Here is a 26,491-nt window from a genome sequence, read left to right on the forward strand (position 1 = left end):
AGTAACAATCTACTGCAGATATAGGCCTCTCCTAAATCTCCTGGTTCTCCTCTTCAGTCGCCAGTCGGATTCCACAATTTGTTGTGGACCCCGGTTTGGTTACCCAGTCTGTGGCCTTGGCTGCTCCAACGGCCAACAAGTCTTTCCAACCTGACTAGGCCACGATCAAGGAAATATACCATAAATTATTTTAGATCACGACGACTTAATTAATATTGTATAAATTTTTAGTGCTAAATAATTTAAGAATTATAAATTATTTTTAAATCCTAAAATGGAAAGATCATTCCAATTGCAGTGACTTAGATCACACGACACGCATTCGAGTACACAATTAAGTATATTATTTGAAAAATATCTAATTATATGCGTATAGAATAACTTATTATTTAAAAAAATGGTTAATTTAATATCTCATGAAATAATGTTGTATTATTATAATTGTTTTTATTAATCGAATTAAATTAAACTCAATGTAATTAATTAGCGTTTATTTCACCAGTTACATGGGATTAACCAACAAACACTATATTTTTTTCTTAAAAACGTGAATTAAATGAACTATTCTTTATATATTTATTTCATACAAACATGTAGGTATTTAAAATGGACAAAGTGGCAACATCGTTGATCAGACATCAGGAAGGTGACAGGCAATCAGATTATGTACACACTAAAATGCAAAATTATTAATTTAAAAATAAACCTGGCAGTACGAAGGGTCTGAATAGAGATTCAGTGTTGCCATCACAATTTATAATCACTAGAAATCGATATAAATCTAAATATAAGCACAATAAAAGAGTATATAATGTAGCAAGTAACTTAAATATAATACCAATATGGACACGAGTTTTAAAGTAACGAGAGGCTACGTTAAAGTAAAATACGTCAAAATATTTATATATACATAAATATATAACGCGTACGTTTACATGACGTAGACTTTCTCGACGCGTTTCATACAAAACACTTCCTTCGTCTTCGGGCATATGATCGATCCATGTTCCTTCATCATCTCCTTCAGCGCCTGAAATCATTGAAACATATACGATATTATTTACTGAATACTGAAGTAGATACCACTTATTCATCAGTTATTACAGTACTTCCTAGTGAATTAGTGAACGAGTGAAATTACAGTTATTGGTGATTATTATATTACTAGCGATTCGCCACGGCTTCGCAGTATTAAATATACTACAGTTTTTTTCTTATTTCTTTAGTATATTGTCCATGTCCAGTATATACAAAAAAAAATTGTCTCGAGTCACTCTATCTATTAAAAAAAAAACTGCATCAAAATCCGTTGCTTAATTTTTAAGATCTAAGCATACATAGGGACAGCTAGTGGTAAGCGACTTTGTTTTATACTATGTATGTATATCAACGGGTTCCTACTTTACAATGTGATGGCTTAAAGTTTTGTAAAACTATGTTTTTCATATATACGGTATTTCATATACGGTATTGTTCTACTGGTTATCTCAAAAAGTTAACACTTAACTTAAAAGAAAAACATACTACCGTGTAGTTAATGTTATACAGGTTAATAATTAACAATAAAGTCGATTTTGTCTTATTTTTCCATAAGATTTTGTTCTTGGGACCCGTCGATATGTCTATGGATAGACTTGACCATTTGTCATTAGCTTGCAACACTCAGGGCCGCCGTAAGCGGGTGTGCAAAGCGTGCACTGCACGCGGGCGGCACGTCCAGGGGGCGGCAAATTGAGCAATACATTATGTACCTAATTCAAGTCATACTTATAATTCCCACAAATCCTTAAGTAGAATTAATTATTCAAAGCATCGAAAAATATTGCACTGAGTAAAGTTAAAAGTCCGTCGTCTGTTATCCTATGAAAACAGTACTGTCGAAGTTAGAAGAAACCCTTTATCAATTGGAAGATTAGGTATCCGTTACTTGCAGTAGGGCGTTGTCGTAGGGCGGCTTGAAGGGTATCGTGCCGTAAGGTATATTGGTGGCCGCTCGAAATAGCATAGCTATGCCCTCCGCGCCCGGTTTGACGGGTTCGCTATTGCAGTCGCAACGTGCTCAACGCCAACTTAGAGGTACAGCTATGGGCCGCACATCGCCAGTTGAAAAAAGAGTTAGAAAAGGCGTTAAGTAAACAAAGAGCAAACCCCTATCGTGGTTTGCGAGGGAAGCTCCGGACACACGGCGCTCCTGATACGGAATAACTATCGCGAGGTCTACTGCGACTGGTCGGGGAGGTTTTTCCGGGAAACAGGGCGGGGCACTCAACCATCGATGCCCTAAAACACCCTGAAGACCCGGACATTGGAGGCGGTAGTCCAAGGGAACGTAGTCCTAACGGTATCACCGGTCGTGGCGAACGACTTAATAGTCTTCCTTTCTTTTTTTTTATTTAATTTACGACATCCTCGCCCATGCCTTTTTTATATTTTACATTCATACACTTTGGCGTTTTATATTTTTACTTAACATCAGCAGATATTCGCTGGACTTCAAGCTCGCCGTCGTCCTTTCGAGACCATAGGGGATGTACTTCGATATCACGAGTTGCCTTCCTATCTCAGAAGGCCATTGGGGCATACCTCCAGGATCAGGTGATCCTTTGGGAGGGGGCGATGGACGACTTGTCCGGCGTCTGAATTTGGTTTTGACTGGCTCCTGCGGGCACCGACCTTGCCCGGGATGGGTGTGTTGTCCTACGCAAACGACGCCCTCATCACGGTGACGGGGCGAACCTTTCAGATGGCGGCCCTAAGGTCGAAGTGTCGCTCACGGTGGATCGAGTCGAGATGCTGGTCTTGAAGGTTTCTCTAACTAAAACGGATGGCCTCCTAGTCCACCGTCCTCGCTGAGGTCTCCTCGAGGAGCGTCTACCGCCCTCCAAGGGACGGTAGTTAAGGCGTAGACACATATGAGGGATCAGGACCTCATCCTGGATGGGAGATGGAGCTTCGGGAACATTTTGTCCAACTCAGCTTGAAGCTCATCAATGCCAACGTGGGAGGATCTTAAACATCTTGCCTGCGTGCGCTCTGTGGCATGGTATTTTTTTATTTATTGTAAATCAATAAATCTAATTCCAATCCATCAGCCCACTTCCGTCCACTGCTGGACATAGGCCTCTCCAATTGCTCGCCACTGAGATCGTTCTTGGGCTACTCGCATCCAGCTCCTGCCAGCCGTCTTGCGTAAGTCGTCACTCCACCGTGCCCGAGGACGTCCTACACTACGTTTGCCGAGACGCGGTCTCCACTCTAGAACACGTTTTCTCCAACGGTTGTCGGTTCTGCGACAAATATGGCCAGCCCACTGCCACTTCAGCTTACTAATCCGGTGGGCTATGTTGATGACTTTGGTTCTCTGGCGGATCGCTTCATTTCTGATGCGATCCCGCACAGAAACGCCGAGCACACCCCTTTCCATAGCACGCTGAGCGACTTTAAACTGGTGGACCAGCCTTGCCGTGAGTGTCCATGTTTCGGCTCCATATGTCACGACGGGTAGGACGCACTGGTTGAAGACTTTCGTCTTAAGACTTTCGTCTCACTGTGGGATCGACGGTGTAAATATTCGACGTAATTTTCCAAACCTAGCTGAATTCTTCTATTCACCTCGTGCTCAAGGTTGTTTCTACCTAATCGCAAAGTCTGCCCAAGGTAGACATATTTTTTATTTTTTTACTTCGAGACGGTACCGTGTATCGCAATCGGTTCCGGTAGAACATGTTCATTAAACATGACTTGGTTTTATCCAAGTTTATTTGTAGGCCGATGTGCACAGAAGAATCAGCCAGATCGTTCAGCATCAGTTGTAGGTCAGCGTTTCTGCTACGATGACGATGTCGTCTGCAAATTTCAAGTGAGAGATGTATTCGCCATTGATGTTGATGCCACGTCCTTTCCAGTTCAGCGTCTTGAACATATGCTCCATTGCAATAGTAAACAATTTGGGGGAAATAACGTCCCCTTGTCTCACTCCTCGGTTTGGGATTTGTTTGCTGATTCTGTACTTGGACGGAAAATACACCTATTTGGTTGGACTCCCTTAATGCTCGTAACAAGGCTCTTATCTTACGGGACTGTGGGAACAGTGCTGCTGACCCGCTTCGCCGAAGGAGACCAGAAGAAGGGGTCTTTACTATGGATGTCTTCTCCTCCCGCCATAAGTGTCCCGGGGTTAAGGGTTTCTGTAGTTATGTAGTTCCCTGAGAACTCCCTAGGAAGTGGAACCCCGCAGAGGTGAGCATACCGTCACGGTAGTATGCACAAACAATCTCGTGAGATACTCCAAAAAGACGGAGTGGCTTTTTTAGCAGGTATACACCCCGCCCCCACCTCATGTGGTGGAAAAGTGGTATGCGTGTTTGCAGCAAAAAAAAAGGGCGGCATCATAGGTATTGCACGCGGGCGACATACCAGCTAGCGGCGGGCCTGGCAACACTATGAAACAAATGAGACAAGTTTGTCATGTGAAGATAAGTGTGGTCGGGCACTTGCCTTCTCGCCGTAGACCTGCCCGTTGGGCAGCACCATGGGTTGGTTGTGCTCGTTGAGCGGCAGGCGCGACAGGCGGCACACGAGGCGCGAGTGCGAGCAGTGCGCGTGCGGCAGCGTGCGCGCCAGAGCGCTCAGCGGCGGCTGGCAGGCGGGGCAGGCCGCCACCCGCGTGGCCTCGCTGCAGCACTGCGGCGTGTTGAGCGCGGCCAGCCCGAGCTGCAGCGTGACTGGCAGAGCTGGCAGGCGTGCGGGATGCATCAGGCGAGCGTGCTCCCAGCGGAACTGCGCCACCAGAGCGCCCCAGCGCCAGCCGCCCAGCAGCGAGCGGTACGGCTCCACGCTCGTGTCCTTCGGGAATGCCAGCATGCCCATGCAGTGCTGGATGTCCTCCAGCTGGCCGTCCTCGTACGACGAGAAGTGCTTCTTCGCGTACCGGACCGCTTCCAGGCGTTTGTCCTCGCGGACCAGCTCTATGAACTCCTGCAAACGATAAACGACAAATACACAACATGCACAAAATCACCGTTACGATTTAAAATTTATCCTCGAAATAAACAAGCTTAAATAAAAGTCCAAATGTACGTTTTGCTTATTGTAATGATAATTTATAGCAAACAAATTATTTTCTGAGTCGAGTACGTAGTAGAGCGGTGACAGAGAATGACGAAGAAAGTTATATCATTCGCCATCGCGGCATGCGAGTCGATCTCCATTCGGTCCATTGAAGTTTTAAGACAAATCAACTTGACATCAGTGAACAGCGTCCATTGAAGTCTCAAAACGAATCAACTTGACATCATAGGAACAATGATAAAATACATGCAAAATGACTTATCGCAGATTCAAACTGACTGAACTACTGAATTTCCATGAGCTTAATTTGTATTATAATTAATCGCACGCTTAACAGTGAAGGAAAACGTCAAAGCAACCTGCACGTGTCCAACTCCAGTGGTCACAGGAACGTGGCGGCGTACCTGTACGTCGCGAGGCAACCTGCACGTGTCCAGTTCCAGTGGTCAGTGGAGCGTGGCGGCGTACCTGTATCCGTATCTTGAACTCCATGGTGGAGTTGAGCTTGCGCAGCTTGGAGCGGTTGTCGGCGCACCACTGCAGGCAGCGCGCCGTGCGCCGCGCAGACAGCTCCGACTCCACTTCGGCCGCCGCCGCGTAGATGTCTGCCGGCAGACGCGCCCTCAGACCCCGCCCGGTACCATCCCCGATACCGCCCCCGATACCATCCCCGATACCATCCCCATACCATGCTAAGCTTGGGGAGGGAGGTATCGGTTGCGCTCAACAGAATTGCCTAATCTCTTTTATTTATAGGTAAGTCATCACCATCGCCCATAGACAATGACGCTGCAAGAAATATTAACTATTCCTTACATCGTCAATGTGCCACCAACCTTGGGAACTAAGATGTTATGTCCCTTGTGCCTGTAGTTTTTTTTTTTTTTTTTATACTACTACCTCCAACATAATCGGAGCCTATGTTTACTATTGTCGTTCATACCAGTTCTCGCTTGTATGCCTCTCGCACTATTTTACAGCCTCTTGTCTTTCATCCGTCTCTTTTATTCTAGTGGGTGGGACTCCCACTTATACATTTTGCTATTTATCTAATCTCTGTTTTTTGTGCCTGTAGTTACACTGGCTCACTCACCCTTCAGACCGGAACACAACAATACTGAGCACTGTTATTTGGCGGTAGAATAATTGATGAGTGGGTGGTACCTACCCAGACGGGCTTGCACAAAGCCCAACTAACTATCTTCGATGCCCATACCATACAAGATAAGATTTCGCAAGAAACTACTAAGAACATAATGAGCTTTTCCTACTTTTTCCTTGAGATTTGGTGATGTAATTAAAGTTATTAACCTAAACAAAATCAACTTTACACAATTTAAATAATTGCCTTTTTTTATGGCGTAGTTTGGCGGACGAGCATATGGGCGACCTGATGGTAAGTGGTCACCATTGCCCATAGACAATGACGCTGTACGAAATATTAACTATTCCTTACATCGTCAATGTGCCACCAACCTTGGGAACTAAGATGTTATGTCCCTTGTGCCTGTAGTTACACTGGCTCACTCACCCTTCAGACCGGAACACAACAACACTGAGTACTGTTATTTGGCGGTAGAATAACTGATGAGTGGGTGGTACCTACCCAGACGGGCTTGCACAAAGCCGTACCACCAACTAACTGACTATCTTCGATGCCCATACCATATAAGATAAGATTTCGCAAGAAACTCCTATTCTGATTACTTAAATCGTACCGTTCACCATTCTTCTAAGAACATTATGAGCATTTCCTACTTTCTCCTTGAGATTATATGATGTAATTAAGTAATAACAAAATCAAATTTACACAATTTAAAATAATTGCCTCTACCAGTTCAGTGCTTCGTACAAACATTAAAATTTTTAGATAATTTCATAAAACTAATCCAAAAACTCAAAGGTCATTACAACAGGGCATCTTTAAATTAGTATTTGAAACTGTTAGCTCTTCACTTACCAACATTAGTGAGATCTCTGAGACCGCGTACGTCTGCCAGTTTGTTCGCGGAATCGTAGTAACCATTGCGTAGGAAATAATCGACTAGCATTCTGTCCAAACGAACTTTACGCCATTGATTCATTTGTGTCTGAAAATTTATTAAAATCAAGTTGACTATATGCTTTTCAATTTAACATCCGATTAAAATGATAATGAAAAATAAAAAATGTCTTTCTAACGAACACCACAATTTCCTCACGTTTATGATCCCTTAAATTAGACTAAACATAGAAAAATCTAGCGTAGGTCCAACGCCTTTACCTAGTTTTCTTTAGCTGTTTGTTCACAGGCGAGAGCTTACAGACATTTTTGAATTTTGATATCCCACTTACTTTGAAGTTCTATTTACTTCTTAATAGGAAAACCTAGTCACTTATTATTTGTCTTAATGGATAAACCGCGATCATCTAAAGCTGTATAAACTAGTCACTAATCCAAGAAACCAACTTCTAAGATACAGGTACCTTGGCTTGTGGTGCGCTCGGATCAGCTAGTGCTTCAGCCTGTTCCTTGAGGTGCTCAAGCCGTTTCTTACAAACAAATGCAGCTTGGACTTCTTCTGTTATTGCTTCAGATGCTTTACGTTTCATGGTTGTCAACTTCTCTACCTGGAGTTTTCAGTAGGAAAAGATTTTTTAGGCAAGGACACATTGAGTTAAATAAGGTTAATACTATTAAGTATTGGTCATCTATGTTATCTGTTAGACAACTTGTCTGTTAGTTTTAGGTTCAAACCTAAAACTATTTAAGCTTTGGTTATTATTTAATATGTCAGTCAAGTAATATTAGTATGTTCAAAGTCAAATATACATAGTACAAAACTTGACCAACATTAAATCCCTGGGGCACTCCTTTCTTATTATTTAAATGAGAGCTTGCTAATGTTATCAGATTTGGAAGGGCAATTTTATGGAACTTATTATAGATAGAGTAAGGATGCACAATACGAACATCTTTATTACAAATCTTCAAGATTTGATTTGTCTAATGTTTAACAAACATGCCATTTATATGTTCTATTCTCATGATATTCTTAGCTTCTATTTAAATACAAATATATTATTTTACCAAATAGAAATTACATTATTATACACAGCATGCATGAATCTAAAGTATTTGCATATGCATATTTTCATAGCAGATTAACTTCAACTTCATAACAAAACCCATAACTGTAAAATAAAAGTACTGGCCTGTAAATGACTGACTATGGGCGAAAGACACATTTGTTTTTGACCAATATTATAGTCTTGGAAGTAATGTATGCAGATACTCAGTAATGATTTTTCACCCAAATGCATGTATTGAATTATACACCCAGATAATTTTATTTAATACAGATCCAAGCCATTTTGGCTTGATTTAGAAACAAACATCCATTCATCCAAATATTTTCATATTATAGATTGTTTGTAAATAAAAATCCCAATACATATGTGCAAAATATTAAGTATCTGCTTTTTTAATTAACCATAGACTACAAAAACAGATAAGCCAATTGATATGGAACTTTCACATTAGTATAGGTTATAGTTTCACAATATATAGTATGTTAATATGGTGTATTTTGTTAGCAAACTCAATGAAGTTATTAATTACTGCATTTTAAAAACCAATTTTGTCAAAACTATAACAGATGAGATAAACTATGTAATTATATAGACGTCCATTACACCACAACAAATCATTGTGTAGTCGATATAATGATATATACTCTATTTCAATATTGAGAGGACAAAAGTCAAATAAACAAAATTTGGTAGCATATTGACACAATATCACTGCTTGATTAATCTTTGATATTGACTATGGCTTTATAAAAAATTGATATTTTGAAAGTTGACAAGACTATTATATGAATTTTGAAAGTAAAATTAAAATGAAACTAAAAAAAAAAAATGTAAACTAAATTAAATGTTGTGTAATAAATAAAGACATATTAATCAAGAACTGTTGGTAACAAATAATATAGCTGAGTTTTAAGCAAATCTAAGATATAGGCTATATTTATTTAATGAATATCTTACCATACCACCAAGCAATGTATCTATTTCTCCAGAATTGGCACCTTTCTTAGTCGCAGTATCAATATCACTCACTGATGTAGCAACTTGTCTTGCTTCCACATCTAACACCCTCTGAGCATTACGATACCTTTTGTTAAAAACCTCATAGGGTACCTGGATTTAAAATATTAAAAATAAGTTATAGTATGATTTATTTTCAACTTAATATAAGCAACATTTTACTTAATTTGGGGGTTCCAACTCATATGATGTAAAAGTATTCATAGATTTCAAATATATAGTTTTTAAATTTTTAATTAATATTAACTTGTGAAGACCTGTTTCTTTGAAAATGTTATTAATTAAAACGTACCTGTTTTTAAAATCTTATTTGTTAGAACAAAGTAACAGACAATAAAAAATCTTTGTATAAATAAAATACTATTTATGTTTATTCCTATTTTACACACTATTACTTCAATAATCAACACAAATTAAATATAATCTGTAACTGATAAAGGAAAATGATTGTTTGTTTGCAAAATGCGTCGCAGAAATGAACGTTTGAAAATAGTTGGAAATTAACTGAAGCAGTTATAATTTGATCAGATTCAATATATAAAATAAATTTTATACATACCTTCAAAGTAGCATGTTCTAGTGATTTTATTTCGTTCATTGCAGATATTTTTAGTCACTTCTTCGAAAAACGGGTACACGCCTCGGATTACAGACACCCTCAACACAACGAAAACAAAACTCAGCTGATTGGTTGTTGACTACCATTCGATTATCATAACACAATACACAACTGACAAAACTTTGTTATAACAATTGAAAAATATTTTGATGAATGATTATTGCTTTTTTGACACTGAAATGTTTGCGTTTAATGAAAGAAAAACGCAAAAATGATTATCAAAACTAGGTAATGAAGGAATCCGTCATTGAAGGTCTAGCGCAGACTACGTGGGATAATTTAGAAAAGAATTATCTGGTATCAATATTTTTTTTCAATTATAGGAATAATTGTATATGCGTAATTGATATAAAGTAATGTGTAATTGTCGAAGTTAAATATAAAAAAGGTTTAATTTTAATTTTAAATGAACTTAAATGATTTGTAATCTGTATTGAACGAGATATGTATATTATAAAGATCTTTTAAAATCTATAATTTATAAATATGTAAATGAATAAATATATTACTACTTATATTTAGTGGAATTAATTAATATATATATAAATTAAATTAAATTTTATAGTGATAAAATATTTATCTACCATAGACAGAGAAAGCTTTTATTATCTATGCTTTTGTCGGCGCGTCACCGCGTCACTTTCATTACGCGAATCCGCCATTTTGTACGTAGCTGGCGGTGATTCAGGGTTTGCTTTCCCGGCTAAGTGTTTATTGCGTGAAAAAACTGAAAAACTGCGATCAATTACTTTCTTAAACTGACTGCAGGCTTAAAAGACAAAAAAAGTGATACGATTTTGCTGCTGTACCAAGTGCTTTCGTGATTTGTGTGTGCCCTGTAATTGGAGCGCGTGGCTGGTTACTCTTTGTTGTTGGATTCTGCGTAAAATAGGTAAGTTTTATATATAATTCTTCTACAAAGTTACTCTATCTCGTGTATTAAATAAGTCGACAAGAAAGTTAGAAAAGTTTTGTTGTGGCATCATAATATAAGAGATTCTGTTAGCGTCATCGAGTTGGTATTAAGTGTGTGGCGCAGTGTGCTAGGGCTCCCGGCTTCGTTATAGTCGCCGATGTGTAAGCCGCGTCATAAGTTGCCAGCCGCTATCAAACTTAATTGATGAGATATGTTCTAGAATTAACTATACGATGTGACGATGGTATCCACGCGGTTTACTTGATAGACGTCGGGACGCTGACCTACTTGTTGTAGAAAGTTGATGCACAATAAAGTGTAATTCTTACAGTTGAATATATAACTACATTACTTTTAACATTGAATATAAGCATTGTGTCTATAGAAATTTCTTTTAGCTTTATTTTATAATTGAATCGTTCATACAAATATTTTTTAAATGCAAGTAATACTATAGTACTTATAACACAAATTTAATTTTACTTAAAACTAAATAATAATGATATTTTTTTTAACAATTTTTACTTCGTAATTTAAGACTGTTTATAGTGGTGGATGATATAAATTAAATATCGAAGTGTACACAATAAAGAGTATATTTTAATGAGTATGTGCATCTTTATAAAGGCATTATATTATATGACTAACTATGATCTGAATTCTTGCCTAGTAGTTTATAAAATAATCACATATATATTTTTTATTTTAATATATAATCATGACTTATAAATTAACCTCAATTTGAAAGTTTTAATGTTTATAAGACAAAATATGTTTTTTCAATGTTGTTTGTGTATATTTGTAAGAATATTGATTTTATTGGTTATTTGAGTATAATGTATTTAAAATGATAATTAATTAGTTAAATAAATAATAATTTGTAATATATGTATAAATTCAAATTTTCAATGGATTTAAATATGGTCTTTTAAAAACACCAATGATTTAGTTGGTGTTAGTCAATTAAGTCTAGGATAAGATACTCCAACCTAATATATTAATTTTAAAATGGTATAAAACAGTTATATATATTTTATAATAATCTGCTGTTTATTGAAATATTTATTCAAGCCATTTGTGGATTAATATTCATTGAAATTTTAGCACCAAATATTACCATAACTCTGAGAGACAGATATAGGATTCAATTAATGTTTTCTGACATAATTTGAACCTAATAATTTATGGACTAGTTAATACGCGGAGGTTACGATCATAAATAAATATATCGTATTATTAGTCAATTTCTTTAAACACATATGAATGGATGGTAATGTCATATTTACGAGTAACGACGGCTGCACCGTGTATGTATACATATTATTATTATTCAAATGTTCATCAAAATGAAATCACGTTTGTTAATAGTTTGAATTTAATGCGGGCGAACCTGAAAAGCGCGACTCCATATATAATTATATTAATCCTTATATTGCCATCTCTGAAACGCGTGGTAGCCCCTAGCTTGAGATTTATTGTAAATTTTCAGTATAGTTTTCATTTACGTTATTTATCAAGGAATGCTTGATATGTTAGGTACTACGGAAGACTGCGATTAAACGTCGAAGTCCGTCGCGACTTGATTTAATTAAGATTGAATGATAATATTGATGTATGTAAGTATTTAATGATGAAACGAGCAACGATGCTCACACACGGTACCAACATTGTTTCAGATGTCCCCCGGTAAAGTTAAATTAGTAGAGACTCGGCGAACTAACTTCGAATTAGGTAAAAAGTTTGAATGGATTTCATTCGAAAGTTAAGCTTTTCATTATTTACCTATTTAGCTTTTGTATTTGTTTTGAATTGTATGGTTTAGTCTTGTTTGAATACTTTCCGAGTTTCGTTAATTGATTGAAGTTTCTTTGAGATTGGAAACAATGCCGTATAGAACGAATTGAAACTTTTCTATTGAATATAAATTTGAAAACAATACTAAATGTTTGGACTTTGTTATTTTTTTTTCTTTTGAGTCGATGACTTTTGTTTGTAAAATGTATAACGCGTCTTTAAATTTTGAGTTTGTTATTCGGCACGAACTGTGTTCGAAGTTCAAAAGTTTACGTATTATTGATAACGTAAACGGAGATTGATTCTTTAAAAGAATTTTTGTTACTAGTTTATTACTAGGAAATTTTTAAAGTGACACCTCTAACGCAAAATTTGGCCTTCTTCAACAAAGTTATACTTTTGAATAAATAAAATACTACTTCGCGCTTGAATACTAGTTTTTTATATCAGTAAACTAACCTTACACAATATAAATGTACAACATGCCATTATGTATAAAAATCCTTATAAAGCAATGCAGTCAAGAATAACATTTGTCCTGTGAACTAGGTATATCATACATTCATATACGATATACTAAGATCAATGTATTTTAAAGAGACATACGTAAGAAATTGTTAATGTATTTAAATGATTCATTTTAACTTTAGGAGATAGATATATTGTAAAGAGCTCTTACTAATTGACATATTTACTTTTTAATCATAAAAAATATCTTTGTATAAAATAGGCAATAAATAAAGATAGGAAATTCCTAAAAACGCCAATAAAAATTAGAAAAGTTATTAATGACTATTTATAAAAGCAAATGAAATAGTTGTTTTGAAAATATCGATGCTATTTCTTGTATAACACGTTCTATGCCAGCTATACAGTGTGTTCGTAACGATCTATGTCGTAAACAAAGACGCGGCTCGACTAGACCTATCTCTACACTATATATAGCGACTGAAGAACAGTCGTATGTACATAAGAAATGCGTTTGTATATGTAGTTTGATATAACAGGGACAGCTTGTACAGTTCGCTGTGTAGGGTTGGCGCTTTGTAGAGATATATTATTGTACTATAATTGTACTAGTATACAAATAGCATGAGGTGTATAATTAGAACGGAAAATCATTTAATAATCAAATGTTTACAATGTCATTTACATTTGTATTATATATTATATAAATTTTAATGAATCTGTGGACAGGTTTGTGCTCTATGGTCGTATACCATTTACCTAATTGAGATGAATCTATGGTATGTTTTTCTGCGTTAGCTCGAGGCTCGTTATTTGGGTTGCCAGGCGGAATATTTATACGAAAAATGAAACATAATTGGTTAGATCTAGTTTTTTTTTTGTGATATCTTTATAATACGTGATAAAATAATCCCTCGATTATACAGATAAAGGAAGATAGTACGATGTATTCTTAAATTTGAATACATAACGGTTCATAAATTCAAACGACCGCTGACCGTGACCGCTGTAGACATATCGTTGATATAAATTATCAAACTCGCGTGTATCTAATAATTATCGACTGTTTCTTAGCAGTACTAGGTATTTGAGTAAAAAGCTTATATAAGGAATTATTCGGATTCGAAATTAAAAATATGGAATGTTTTACAAACGACAACGTTACCAATACATTCGACAATATTGGGTATGGACTTAATATGCAAGGCTTAATAATAGTATTTTCGCGAAAGTACTACATTTTTGGCAAATAATTTAAACACACAAGAATCATTTTTTTATGCTGATGTCAACGATATCTATCACTGTAAAAATACGCTTCACACCACCCGGCACATCCATACATTTCGGTCGATACATCTCAGCAAATAGTACGATGTGTGCACACCACATCCGCTCACACGCACACACCCGCACGACAACCGGCTCTGCCGCTTGATCGGCTATCGATTGCGTTGCCTTTACGGACATGGATTTATTTCACATGTATACTCTATGGGCTTTGATTATTCTTTTGTAGAAAAAAAATCTATTGAAAAATCACTGGTATGAAATAGTATCTGTAAAATTTTTTGTTTCCATTTTCAGTTATATATAGGTATAAACGTGGTTTGATCTACGAAGCGCTTTTAGAAGTTCAAGAGTTTTCTTTTAATATAATTATACCGCCCAAAAGAAATATAATTTTGTAAGAGTGTACAATTAAACTGCATTAGGTTTTCATTGATACGACGGAGGCCAATCAAGTATTCGATTAATTACAAATCTTTTTGAAGTATCTTTTTTACGAGGAAACCTTTAAAAGAACGTAATTGGATTTTAAACGCCCGTCTTTTTGTATTAATCTTGACCCGTTTCTGACGGGGCTTCGGTATCGTAAAGTAAAAGGGAAGGGGTACGAAAAGTTTTAATCACCCAACGAATTCAGTAGAAACAAGTTGGGCTCGAGTTTGACGCAAAAATTAATACTTTAGGAAGCTGAAGATAAGTTTTATGGTACCTCTTCCATGTTGCGCGTAAAGGCCGAAGTTTGTTTAATTCTTCTTTGAACTCGTTGTCTGAATAGCTGCTCTTCGATTTATATTTAATCAATAAGTTTAACTATGTTTAAATCGCATCGAAATTTTAAGCTTTGAATTTATCATTGAACTTATTTAATATCTGTAATTCCCCTTTTTATCGTATGACGTAAATGCTTTAAGATAGATGTTCGTAGGCTTCTTGTTATAAAAACTGTACTGGAACAATCGATCACAGTGTCGTTTAAGTTACGCTTCATGATATAAAATGCAATGTCATTTCGGCTTCCTGTCCGTTGATACGCTTTAAGTGAGGGCTATTTATGAACATTTAAATGTAATTTTCCGTGTTCTATAGTTGTATTACAAAAGGTGTTTTGTTAAAATGTACTGTCATAAAATGATTCATCGTTTTATTTCAATTATTAATTAACTTTATTAAAGGCGATAAAAATTAAACAGATGTCATTTATTGAACTGTTGTTAAGAGCCAAACTTCGTAATTAAACGGTAATTCATTGTTTGGTATAAAGAGTATGTATATAATTAACAGTATGAAAAAATAAGAATAAATAAGAAAATTAGAAGAAATGTCATGCCTTAAATTGGAATGTTGAAAAAATGAACGATAAGAACAGTGTTCTTACTAATTAAAATTAACAATAGCTATAAATTCTAATGAATAAAAACAACGTAAACATAAATTTATACAAAACGTCGCGCCTCGTGGCCCATTTATAAAAGTATTTTTGAACGAAACTTTCTTTGTCACGCGTTAATCCAAAACTGCCAAGTTGTAATATATGCACATAAATTGCTCGCCAAGAGACATCAACGTGTTAATTTTTTTTTTTTTTTTCGACAACGGACTCGTTCGAAGCAAATTAGTCTCGTCTGTCACGCAAAGCGTTTTCCCCTGGTGCCTCTATACACTACTGTGACTATTATTTAACGTAGATACGTTACAGTGTACAGGCTATTGTAAATGACTATGGTTGAAAAAATAAGTTAAGTTTAATTGTTGCTGTAGTCCTCGCTCGATAAAGTTGAAGGGACTTGGTTCAGAGAAATCGATCACATAAAAAATAATTAAGTTTTTTTTTTAAATTTCAATTTAACTATTATAAATTACAATCAATGTGTGTATTATTTATTTTAAGCAAATGAACTTCTTGAAGTGAATTTCGATTATTATTATATGAGTCCCTTGATTCGAAGATACGAACAATATCTGATTTTAACAATCGGCTATTTGGCTGGTTTTTAAAATCTATTTTATATTATTTGGTGAAGTTAAGGAAGCCAGTAAAAATTGTTTCTTTTTTATTTCTAGTACATATTTGCTTAAAAATATCATATAAAAAAATCTATATTTAAATAGCGCGCGAAAACGCTACTGGGACAATATGACGCTGCAATGAGGCCGGTGACGTCACTTGTCTGTATTTTAATCTGTGGTTCATATAGAAGGCAAACAAGGTTAACAAGCAAGTGACTTCATCATAAGCCCGGCCAACCAGGAGTGTTTTGTGTCACGTGACAAACGTTTAAAAAAAAGCATGTTAATTTTTGGATTTTTTAAATAAATTAAGTAATATTTTCAACCGACTTCCAAAAGGAGGAGGTTATCAATTCGTCTGTATTTTTTTTTTTTTTTATTTTTTATTTTTTTTTTTTTTTTATGTTTGTTACCTCATAACTTTTTACTGGGTGGACCGATTTTGATAAATTTTTTTTTGTTTGAAAGGTAGTGCTTCCCGTGGGGTCCCATTTTTTTTATTTTTTTTTCCGATGATGGTATCCATGTGAAAACGACATAAGTCTTAAATTTGCATTATGTATATGCGCGACAAATAGGTGAATAACTGAAAATCACGTTAACCAATTTTGATAATTCTTTTTTTATTATAAAATATATACTTCAAGGGTAATTTGGTGAAAGTTTGGTAAGGTTCTGAGCACAGGATCCATGACAAAGTAACGGAACGGAAGGGAACGGAACAATTCTGAGGAGCACGTTAGCGATACTCGGTCGAATCTTTTATTTATAGGTTATTTGGATATTTGAGTCACCTTCCGTAATGTGGTTATGTTTATGTAATTATCATAGTCGAATATTATAATCAACTAGCTATCCACCCCGGCTTCGCACGGGTGCAATACTGATACTAAATATACTACAGAATTTGTTTATATACGACATCACATCGCAAACTTCTAAAATTATCAGTGTTTCTTTATTTACTATATTGTTCATGTATTATATACACAAACCTTCCCCTAGAATCACACTATCTTTTAAAAAAAACCGCTGCGTAGATTTAAAGATATAGGGACAGAGAAAGCGACTTTGTTTTATACTATGTAGTGATGGAACTCCTATACGGCTCGCAGTTAGGATGCGATATGGGGCAGAATTTCTTACTATCTTTAATCAAATTTTGTGTATGTGATGTGATGTCATATGATGTACGAAATATAGTTGGTCTTTTTCAAAGTTTTTTTGCTGAGTTCGATTGCAGCTCTTTCGAGGGATCCTTGTAGTTTACGCCGCGTGACGTATTAAATCCGCATTTTCGAAAGTCTATTTTTGCTTTATTCGCAAGTTTCCTTTGAAATTGTCCTCGAAGTAGTTTCTGACTCATATAAACGGAACGCTTAATCTATCCATATTAAAAAAAAATTAGTTAGTCAACATCAGCTTCACTTAAAATCAAAAAATAAATAAAATTTTAACAAAAAGAAAAACCGACTTCAAACAAAACACTATTTTAAAACAAATGAATATGCACGAAAAAGTAATAAAAATAATTGCGTATTCAACATATTTTTTAGAGTCTTCCTAAGTTAAATGAAATGAAAAATATTAGACTACTTAAAAGTCGATTAACGATTATATCATGTAGTTATAATTATTGGTATATAAAAAATATGTTGAATACGCAATTATTTTTATTACTTTTTCGTGCATATTCATTTGTTTTAAAATAGTGTTTTGTTTGAAGTCGGTTTTTCTTTTTGTTAAAATTTTATTTATCAACTTTCGTTAGTAAATAACGATTTTTAAACTCATAATATATACTGAATATAATAATTGACACTTTGTTTATGGCATTGTCAAATAGCCTATCAATAGCGGACAATGTATGTAAGTTAAAAGGACTACTTAGTTAATTGTATCTTCGAAAGAAGCGACGAACATATAATATGAGTTATGTTTAAGATTCTAAGTAACAAACTATACGAACAATATTAAATTTTGATTAAATCCATATAATGTACAAATATTATCTTGAAATGAATGAACACAAACTCTCCACATCGAAATCACATTCAAGTACGGTCGTTCAATAACATTATCGAAAGCTATATAATTCGAGTTACGTAAAGGTCTATTGTACTGCGGACCGCTCTCCCCCGCACTTCATCTCGCCGATGCTGGGTGGACACCCCCATTGACCTACCTATTAAATTTGTAATTACCAAACGGCTCTGCGTATTATTATAGAAATTATGTCGTATTGATTTTGTCCAAGTTAACGTTAATATTGATTGCCTTATTAAGTAAACTTGAAAACTTTATTTTTGCATGAATTACTTAACCGTATTTCGAATATTTACCTAGTCTTTAAGGTTATCTGAATATCAAATAGTAATACTTAGTAGTATTGAGTTTCTGTTTGAATACACTTCTAGAGAAATGAAGCCAATTTTTACACCGTAGATCCTTTTGATGGCGCATAAGTTATATAATATAATTTAAGATTAATATTTTCATAGTACCAAAGTCTACTAGCGATGGCCACTGGTGTAACGTTTGTCAGTCTGTCTAACTATTATAATAATAAAATTAGTAAAATATTATAATAATATTAGTAAAACTAGAGATACACTGACATGCCGTTATATAAATATGCAAATGCAAAAGTAACTTTGGTTACTTATTATTACTCTTTCACGGGTGAACCACTGTAGCCATGTTGATGAAATTTGGCACGAAGAAATGTTGAACCCCTTTATTGTCTGGCTACTTTTTTTGTTACCCTTTCAAGGGGTGAAGTTGTAGATGAAGGGTTTTATGTGAGTTCTTATACGATTTTTTGTTATTTAATATATTTGTATACTGATTATCGAATGTAAACAATGTTTAAACAGTAGTGAATGAACATACGAGTTCAAAAGAAAAAGTAAATAAATATTGGTACAACGATTGCGCATATATCGCAAAGTTCTGCTGTTATTTACAAGTCTTATTCTTTTGATAAAACTTTCTCAGTACAAATGTGCGTTTTATCGGTCATTGTATGACATACTGACGTACTTTGATATTCCAGTCAGAAGAAATATTAACATGACAAATTTTATGATTTTATGTATTCGTCGGTAATAGAACAAAGCAATTTCTGAATTGCTATTGAACCTTAAATATTGCTATATATTTTTTGTTTTTTACATTATTTAAAACTTGCGACCCGCCCCGGCGTCGCTCGGGTGCAAAGCTGATACTATATGTACTACAGAATTTGTTTATTGACAACATCACATTAGAAACTTCTAAAATTATCTGTGTTTCTTTAGTATATTGTCCATGTTATTATATAAAAAACTTTCTGGAATCACTCGTATCTATTAAAAAAAACGCATCAAAATCCGTGGCGTAGTTTTGAAGATTCAAGCATATATAGGGATATAGGGAAAGAGAAAGCGACTTTGTTTTATACTATGTAGTGATAGGTTACACTCTTTGGTATATTACACTGACTATATATAACTTTACACGAAACCGAAAAATAAGAACTTGATCAATGTACTTATACGTACGTACGTACTTACTCCAAGTAATTTAGCTTGACCGGCTTGCACAAAGTCCTACCATTTAAGGAAGGATTTAGTTTAATCCTAAACAAAGATATCAAATTAAGTTGGCATATTTATGAACAGAAGTCTTTACTGAATTGTGGTAACTGAATGAAGATGTCAAAAGAAAGTTATTTATAGCGGTTCTTCGATGCGGCGACTATAAGTATGTCAACTTAATTGACATCATTTGTAATACCGGGACGGATGGTTGCGTTTCGGCTCTTTATTCGCCGTCTCTACTTTTATTGTCTATCTATCAGTTTAATAAAGATAAAACGAACCTATATATGTGTGTTTATATATATTCATACTGAGGAAATAAAATACTTTTTATTTTACCATCATTCGAAACATTATTGATTTGACTTACGTGTATCTGACCTGAATCCTAATCCACGTCTAAGTTCATTCATATGGAAACTTACATAGTTTATTATTTATGATCTCAATTAATTATTCATTGTATGTTTAAAACGTCGGTAACCGTTTGACGCGTCGGTTTAATCTTTAGTTAGCTTGTAAATCTATTGAAACGAAGTGTTTATTTGCTTGGTAATAATCGATGACATCTTTATATGTTTTACTTAAAGGTCTGATTACTAAGATTTGTTTTGTTTAAAGTAATGTTTATTCTTAATCTTTATATATATAACAAAAAGAAAACACTAAAGTTTTACCGATTCGAAAATATAAGTCGACAATCAAGAAAGTGTTCTTTTTACTGATTAAATTATTTTTTTCCCATATAGTATACTATTATTAATACTTCTTAATATACTGAAGGAAAATTCTCAATATTAGTTTCAGTGAACTTATTTTTCAGTTTAAAAGAAGACGTCCAAAGTTTTTTCATTTAAAAATGATACGCTGTCATGGCTTAATAAGCAGATATTTTCACCGACTGACATCCAATCCAAGCTATAGCTCGCTAATAAATGGCGACAGTGGCTGCGAAATCGTGTAATAAAACACAACTGTTATTGCTCGACGGTTCACGTTTGAATTGATAAAATACATTTTCTAACGCAAATACGTACACAGCGACGTGTTATCTACGAGCGGTATCGTAAAACATAGTATTGCTTGAACAATTTCGAAGTTACGGAATGCAATCACGTGTGTGTCGTCATATTACATAGTACAAAGAGAGATTGAACAATGATAAATGTGATTTCAGCACAAAGGATGTTTGAGAGGGAGTAGAGCAGGGTTCAAGTCCCTCGAGGAACGCTGACAGTGGGACACCTTCCTCAAGATTCGAGATACGACCTTGTTTTGTCCCCTTCGCTAACTCGCTTATTAAGGGGTGGGGTCTGTACGGTTAGTTTGATTTGTATGTTGGAGTTGGCGTAAACGTGTCGAAGTTAGTTGGACTGTGTTTCATGAATAATAAGATCGATTATTATGTTATTTAAGTTCTGTTAATAGTTGTGTAGTGTTTTACTTCATTCTATTTTTTATATAATTATAAAATTGATTTGTTTTAGATGATAAGTCTGAATATATGAGTATTACACGGAGATTTTTACAGTATTCCACTTTTTTGTATATGGCAACTCAGAGCTCAATTTCTATACTGTTAACCTACCGCCATTATAATACATATAGTATGATATACAAATCAACTTCTGCCTGATTTTTCCAGTAATAATATAAAAATACGATCGTAAATGTACCGTTAATAATGTAATTATTGGATGATACTATATTTTGTGAATTTTAAACAAATCTATTATAATCTTTATTGTTGATGTGTTACTTAGTTTTGATAAATCGGACAGTGCGTTTATATTATGTTCTTCAACTAGATTCATATTATTTATATTCTAAGTAATATCGCATTTCACTTTCAGATGTTTATGTAAGTTAGTTTCGAATGCGTTAGTATAGAGTAGGTTCTTATCATAGTAGGCATTTAATATATCTTGCCAAAAATAATCCTAGACATACGTCTCAATAATCATCATTATCAAAATACCGTTGTGTTATATTCAGCGTGTCTCAATCCACCGATCGTGGGGGCGTCGAGTGCTGCAATATTTAAGGTTATCTAAAAATATACGTTGCGTTGGCTTAACATACGTAATGATTTTTTTGCGAGAGGCCCTCTTATACATGTTTGCTTAAATAAAATAATGTTTGAAAAAGTCAATTATGTGCTGTATTTATAGTTAACTAATAAAAAACTAACCTTCGAGGTATAAATGTTAATGAACTCTGTCGTTGTTATGTTAAAAGACACAAAGCTTGTTTACGTTTGCTCGTAAAGTGTATGGAAAAGTTTTGCTTCGCTGTCAGATATCGGAGCACGCGTGTATCTCTTTTTGGATGTAAATGACTGATGTCCGAAATAAAATTTAAATTTCCATAGTAGGCGTATATCGCACGTGCAGTTTCGAACGGATAATGATATACGTTCTCCAGTGTTATATAAACACAAATTCTCCATTTGATAATTTCATCTGTTTATTTGTAAGTCTCGTATCGATAAACAATATGTAACTCGATTTCACAAACCCATAACATAATATCTCATTTCTAAAATGCGCGATCAATGAATGTTTTATTTATTTCATTTTATCGTTAATGCAATTGTGTTAATGTGTGATATAACCACATAGGAGATAGTTTGAAACTAATTAGATTAACGACGTTGTTGCTTAATTATTTTAATCGCAGTTAATAAGAAGATGAAACGGAAAGAAAAAAATAAATAATTGATGTTTTATGTTGAACAGTTTTCGACCCTGTTTAGGGGAGAGTCAAAAGTAGATTCTTTAATATCCTGACTATGTACTAACATGATGATTAGTAGTTATGCCGTGAAAACGGAACTTTAACTTTCGTATTTATTATATAACTGAATATCATCATAAAAGTCTTTAATATATTAAAGTCTAGAAACATAGTCATGTTTCATTTATAAAATTGTTATTTAAATAATTGTAATTTATAAATTATATTACCTCGGTAAAGTTCCTCTTAATCGTTTACTAGTTTATAAGCAATAAATTAAAAAGCCATCCTATTAACCAGTAGTATATCCAGTTGGCAACAATTTTGACCATAGACGTAAGAGTTTTATTGCACACTTGATGTAATTAATCACATATTATACGATGTGGAGGTCGTTTGGTATTTAATGGACGCTGTCTTCATCTCCTCGCTGAGGCCGTTCTCCCGGCAAAGGTATTTTACGGTTTCCGCTTATTCAGCCTGTTAATGAAAGCCAGCGGGATGGGATGGCTAATTGGATTTCGTTTTGTATCGGAAACAGCCGTCGATATATATAGATAATAGCACACACGACCTAAAGGGTCAATAACCTTTCGTTCATTTTTTGTTACACTCAAATCGCATACTTTTATGGAAAACTATGCTAAAAATGCGATAGGTGTGATTTAATTCTATGTATAATATTGTTCAACTTCCTCGGTTCGTCTATGTAATATTAGAAGTCAACTTTAACCTTGTAGGCGAAACTCTTAAATAGGTCTCGGAAACTCGACGAACTTTCTCGTACACCGCGTAGTCTTTACTTGAACTTTTATTAAAAGAAAGGAGAAGTCCGTAATTTATTCTCAGTTGCTCACCTTTATCATTGGCGATAGCGCTAATACGAAATGTTTTATTACTAGAAAAAACTACGTTACAACGAAAAACAAGTCACTAAAGTCGCACGACGTCGAATTTGATATAAAGCTTGGTGCTGAGTCACGTAAGTGGCGGCCGTGGGGAGCTGAGTAGGTTTGCCGAGAGGGGAGCGAGGGGGCGTGGAGGGGCGGGGGGGAGAGGAAACCGCTCAGCTCAGCCACCTATTGTAGTATTGTGGAGGCACGTTGTTTTTACTGAGAGTGGTGTGTCAGCGACACACCAGGACGTGAGCCGACGCGCCACCACTACTGAACTAGGTTTTTAACGTCACTGCGGAAACTAGATTTATGCCATAACATGTTATTATAGCTCGAGATATATTCGTACTTTAGTTTGAAAAATATACATAGCGGCTAGAGATAACGATAAGTGATAAACCCTTATCGATGTGACGTGACACATACCTTAATGTTATTCGCAAGTGCGTGATGATTTAAATTTTAAGTTCGCCATAACAGGTTGATCGATTAAAAAACGTTGAATATTCATAACATATCCGACAGTGTCTCATTAAACGCGTCGAAATTAAGGACACATCTGCCTATTTGCGTCATTTATGTAAAATGATACTAAGCCTCGTATAAATTACGATCGACGCTCGATTTTCTAACTTTCTAAAAACACGAGGCATTCTTTATTGCGGACGTAGGATGAGTCAGCTCGGAACTTACTGCGACAAAACTGTAAAAGGCAATTACTTAGTCGACACAAAGTTGGGCACGATTCGTCTGGGAGCAGTTGAAACTGTTTGAATTTTTATTTTCATCGTGTACGGGCCCCGAGCCCTCATAGCTTGCTCCTTTTGTGTTGTTTCCGACACGAATGCTTGCCGATGTTTTCGTTTTAACTTCGCCGCGCCGGTGAATCAATTTTGTTACAACTACTAGTTCTCTGTTATCTTTATAATTGTCATTCGTTGTTTGTTCTTGATTTTAAACACATTCTCTGCGACATCTAATTACTTAATTAAAAAAAACAGATAACGATTGTTGCTTTTAATTGTTTTTATGTTATTTGAAATAACTTTTGTGCGACGGGATTGTTTGTCGTCCACGTTGATTAATGTCGACGAGGTTATCGTTACTCGCACTTATAAAGTACTGGTTCGACGATAAAAATTAAGCTCAAAAGAAATGTCATATCAGGAATGTAAAAGAAGCCGCGTTTCGTCAACAAGAAATACTACTATCTAATCTGTGGCGCGGAATAACCAAGATTATTTTACATGCCATTAACCGTGACTGAAACCACGGACCATTTGCAATTTTTTTTTATATTTGGTACTGTGTAAATTATGGAAAAAATTGATAAATTTTATTTTATTTCGTCTATTGTATTTATTGCCATTATAACATGTCAAGGGCACCAATAATATTGTTATGTATTTTTTTAAATGTACGTCGCATTGATAGTAGATCTTGCGAATACTAAATATTTAGTGGTATTATTGAAAAATTACACGAATTTAAATCACGATTTCTTTAATGTTAAGGATCGAAATTACTACATTTTAAATACACATTAATTGTTATCTATATTATAAATTAATGTATTAGAGTATTCGGTTAACTTAAATTTCTATGAAAAAATAATTTCATATAAATCAATTATTTACATATACTATGACGTAGTAAATCGGATCACATTTCCGATAGCATTTCTCGAGACTCGTTATGTAAAAGTATATCAAACATCTGCGATAGTTACACGTGTAACGAGATAAGTAGTCGAATTTTGTGATTTTTGTTTTATCTTTTCAAAATGAAATCGCTTTTAAGATAGTCTTAAAGAAATTGTCATTTGTTCAAGGTAACAAAAGAGAGTTTTATTTAATTTTAAACATTTTAAGACCTGCATTTTGGAGTTAGCTTATGTTAATCATATTTTTTAAATTGATATGTCATAGACTATGTTCACATGGCTTTCTTCTAGTGAAAAATGGTCAAAATAGTTTAACAAATAAATAATATTTGACACTGTATTATGAACTTTATCCATACTTCCGTAGTTAGAATTATATATGCGAAAGTAACTGTCTGTCTGTCTGTGTCGCTTTCACACTCAAGCTACTGGAACGTTTTAACTGAACGTAGGACATAATCTACTTTTTATTTGGAAAAAGGTTTTATAAACATATAAGATAATTTGTGAATATATTCATATTTTTTACCCGCGCAAAGCCGACGGTTACAAGTAATATGTAGTCAAAATATATCCTGATCCACTTTTAGTATCGCATTAAAAGTGTGCACGTGTCAGATATGCTTGGCGAGTGATATTTCGCGGCATAGTGACCGTACGGGTCACTTTTTTTCTAAGCACCGAACAGATATAATCGTCTGACGCAAACGTTTTTAATGTATTCTGATGTCGTGGGACATTTCTCCGTTCGTGTGGTTTGGGAAATTGTTATTTAATGACCGTCGGACGGATTCAATTGTTTGTAAATGTGAACGATAAATAAACAAATACGATTGTAATAGCTTTTTTTTTGTTATTTTCCACATCCGTCTAACGAGTTTCGGTTATATACTTCATAATTATTTACTATTATCTTAACAATTCTACAATCGCGTTGCTGAAATATAATCATTTAAGCTAATTAATGTAGTAGCAAGCAAATGTATATCTTATCACTATATTTTGCAATTCGAATACTTTCACATGATAAAGTTTCCCAGAACGTCGAAAGAAATGCGAAACGGTTGTGCAATCAATGGAAAAGTAACATCGTCGGCGTTCCCTTTATGTGAGGATTGTGCGGAGTTGGCAAAAAGTTGCTGACGCGCCTCCGGCTCTGCGCACCTACAAGTGTAGTTTTAAAGGCATTCATTGCACTGGCAGGGCTGTCGCTATTTGAATTCCATCTTATTTTAAATACTACGGTTCTACGCTATATACTTAATGGACATTGTTTATTTAGTAGTATATTAACATTGTTCTTTCAAGCTATGTTTTATATTGAAAAAAGTTTTAAGGGTACACGAAAATATATAAGTAAAG

The 26,491-nt window shown here is 34.8% G+C and overlaps 2 protein-coding genes across 5 annotated transcripts in view; one reads left to right on the plus strand and one right to left on the minus strand.

Moving 5' to 3' along the window:
• Nucleotides 1-476: 476 nt before the first annotated feature.
• On the minus strand, nucleotides 477-10,103 carry LOC124539805 (E3 ubiquitin-protein transferase MAEA). The gene is made up of 7 exons (XM_047117159.1): nucleotides 9,719-10,103; nucleotides 9,100-9,252; nucleotides 7,537-7,680; nucleotides 7,031-7,160; nucleotides 5,539-5,675; nucleotides 4,498-4,977; nucleotides 477-1,030 (listed from the first exon to the last, which is right to left on the minus strand). The coding sequence occupies exons 1-7, from the start codon at nucleotides 9,755-9,757 to the stop codon at nucleotides 932-934; spliced, it is 1,182 nt and encodes a 393-aa protein (XP_046973115.1). The 5' UTR covers nucleotides 9,758-10,103; the 3' UTR covers nucleotides 477-931.
• A 305-nt stretch (nucleotides 10,104-10,408) lies between these two features.
• Nucleotides 10,409-26,491, plus strand: part of LOC124539905 (C-terminal-binding protein) — an 86,923-nt gene continuing 70,840 nt past the window's right edge. For 3 of the 4 annotated variants that reach the window (XM_047117269.1, XM_047117268.1, XM_047117276.1), the window contains exon 1: nucleotides 10,409-10,670. The gene's annotated coding sequence lies outside the window, so the exon portion shown is untranslated. The remainder of the gene's footprint in view (nucleotides 10,671-26,491) is intronic. The other variant, XM_047117271.1, reaches the window with a different exon arrangement.

This window comes from Vanessa cardui, chromosome 23, assembly GCF_905220365.1.
Source record: "Vanessa cardui chromosome 23, ilVanCard2.1, whole genome shotgun sequence".
Taxonomy (NCBI): domain Eukaryota; kingdom Metazoa; phylum Arthropoda; class Insecta; order Lepidoptera; family Nymphalidae; genus Vanessa; species Vanessa cardui.

Coding starts and splice junctions, on each gene's coding strand:
- LOC124539805 (XM_047117159.1), bottom strand. CDS start 9,757: ATGAACGAAATAAAATCACTAGAACATGCTACTTTGAAG. Junction 5,676..7,030: donor CAGAGATCTCACTAATGTTG/GTAAGTGAAGAG, acceptor GTCTGCCGGCAG/ACATCTACGCGGCGGCGGCC. Junction 4,978..5,538: donor AGTTCAAGATACGGATACAG/GTACGCCGCCAC, acceptor TATCGTTTGCAG/GAGTTCATAGAGCTGGTCCG.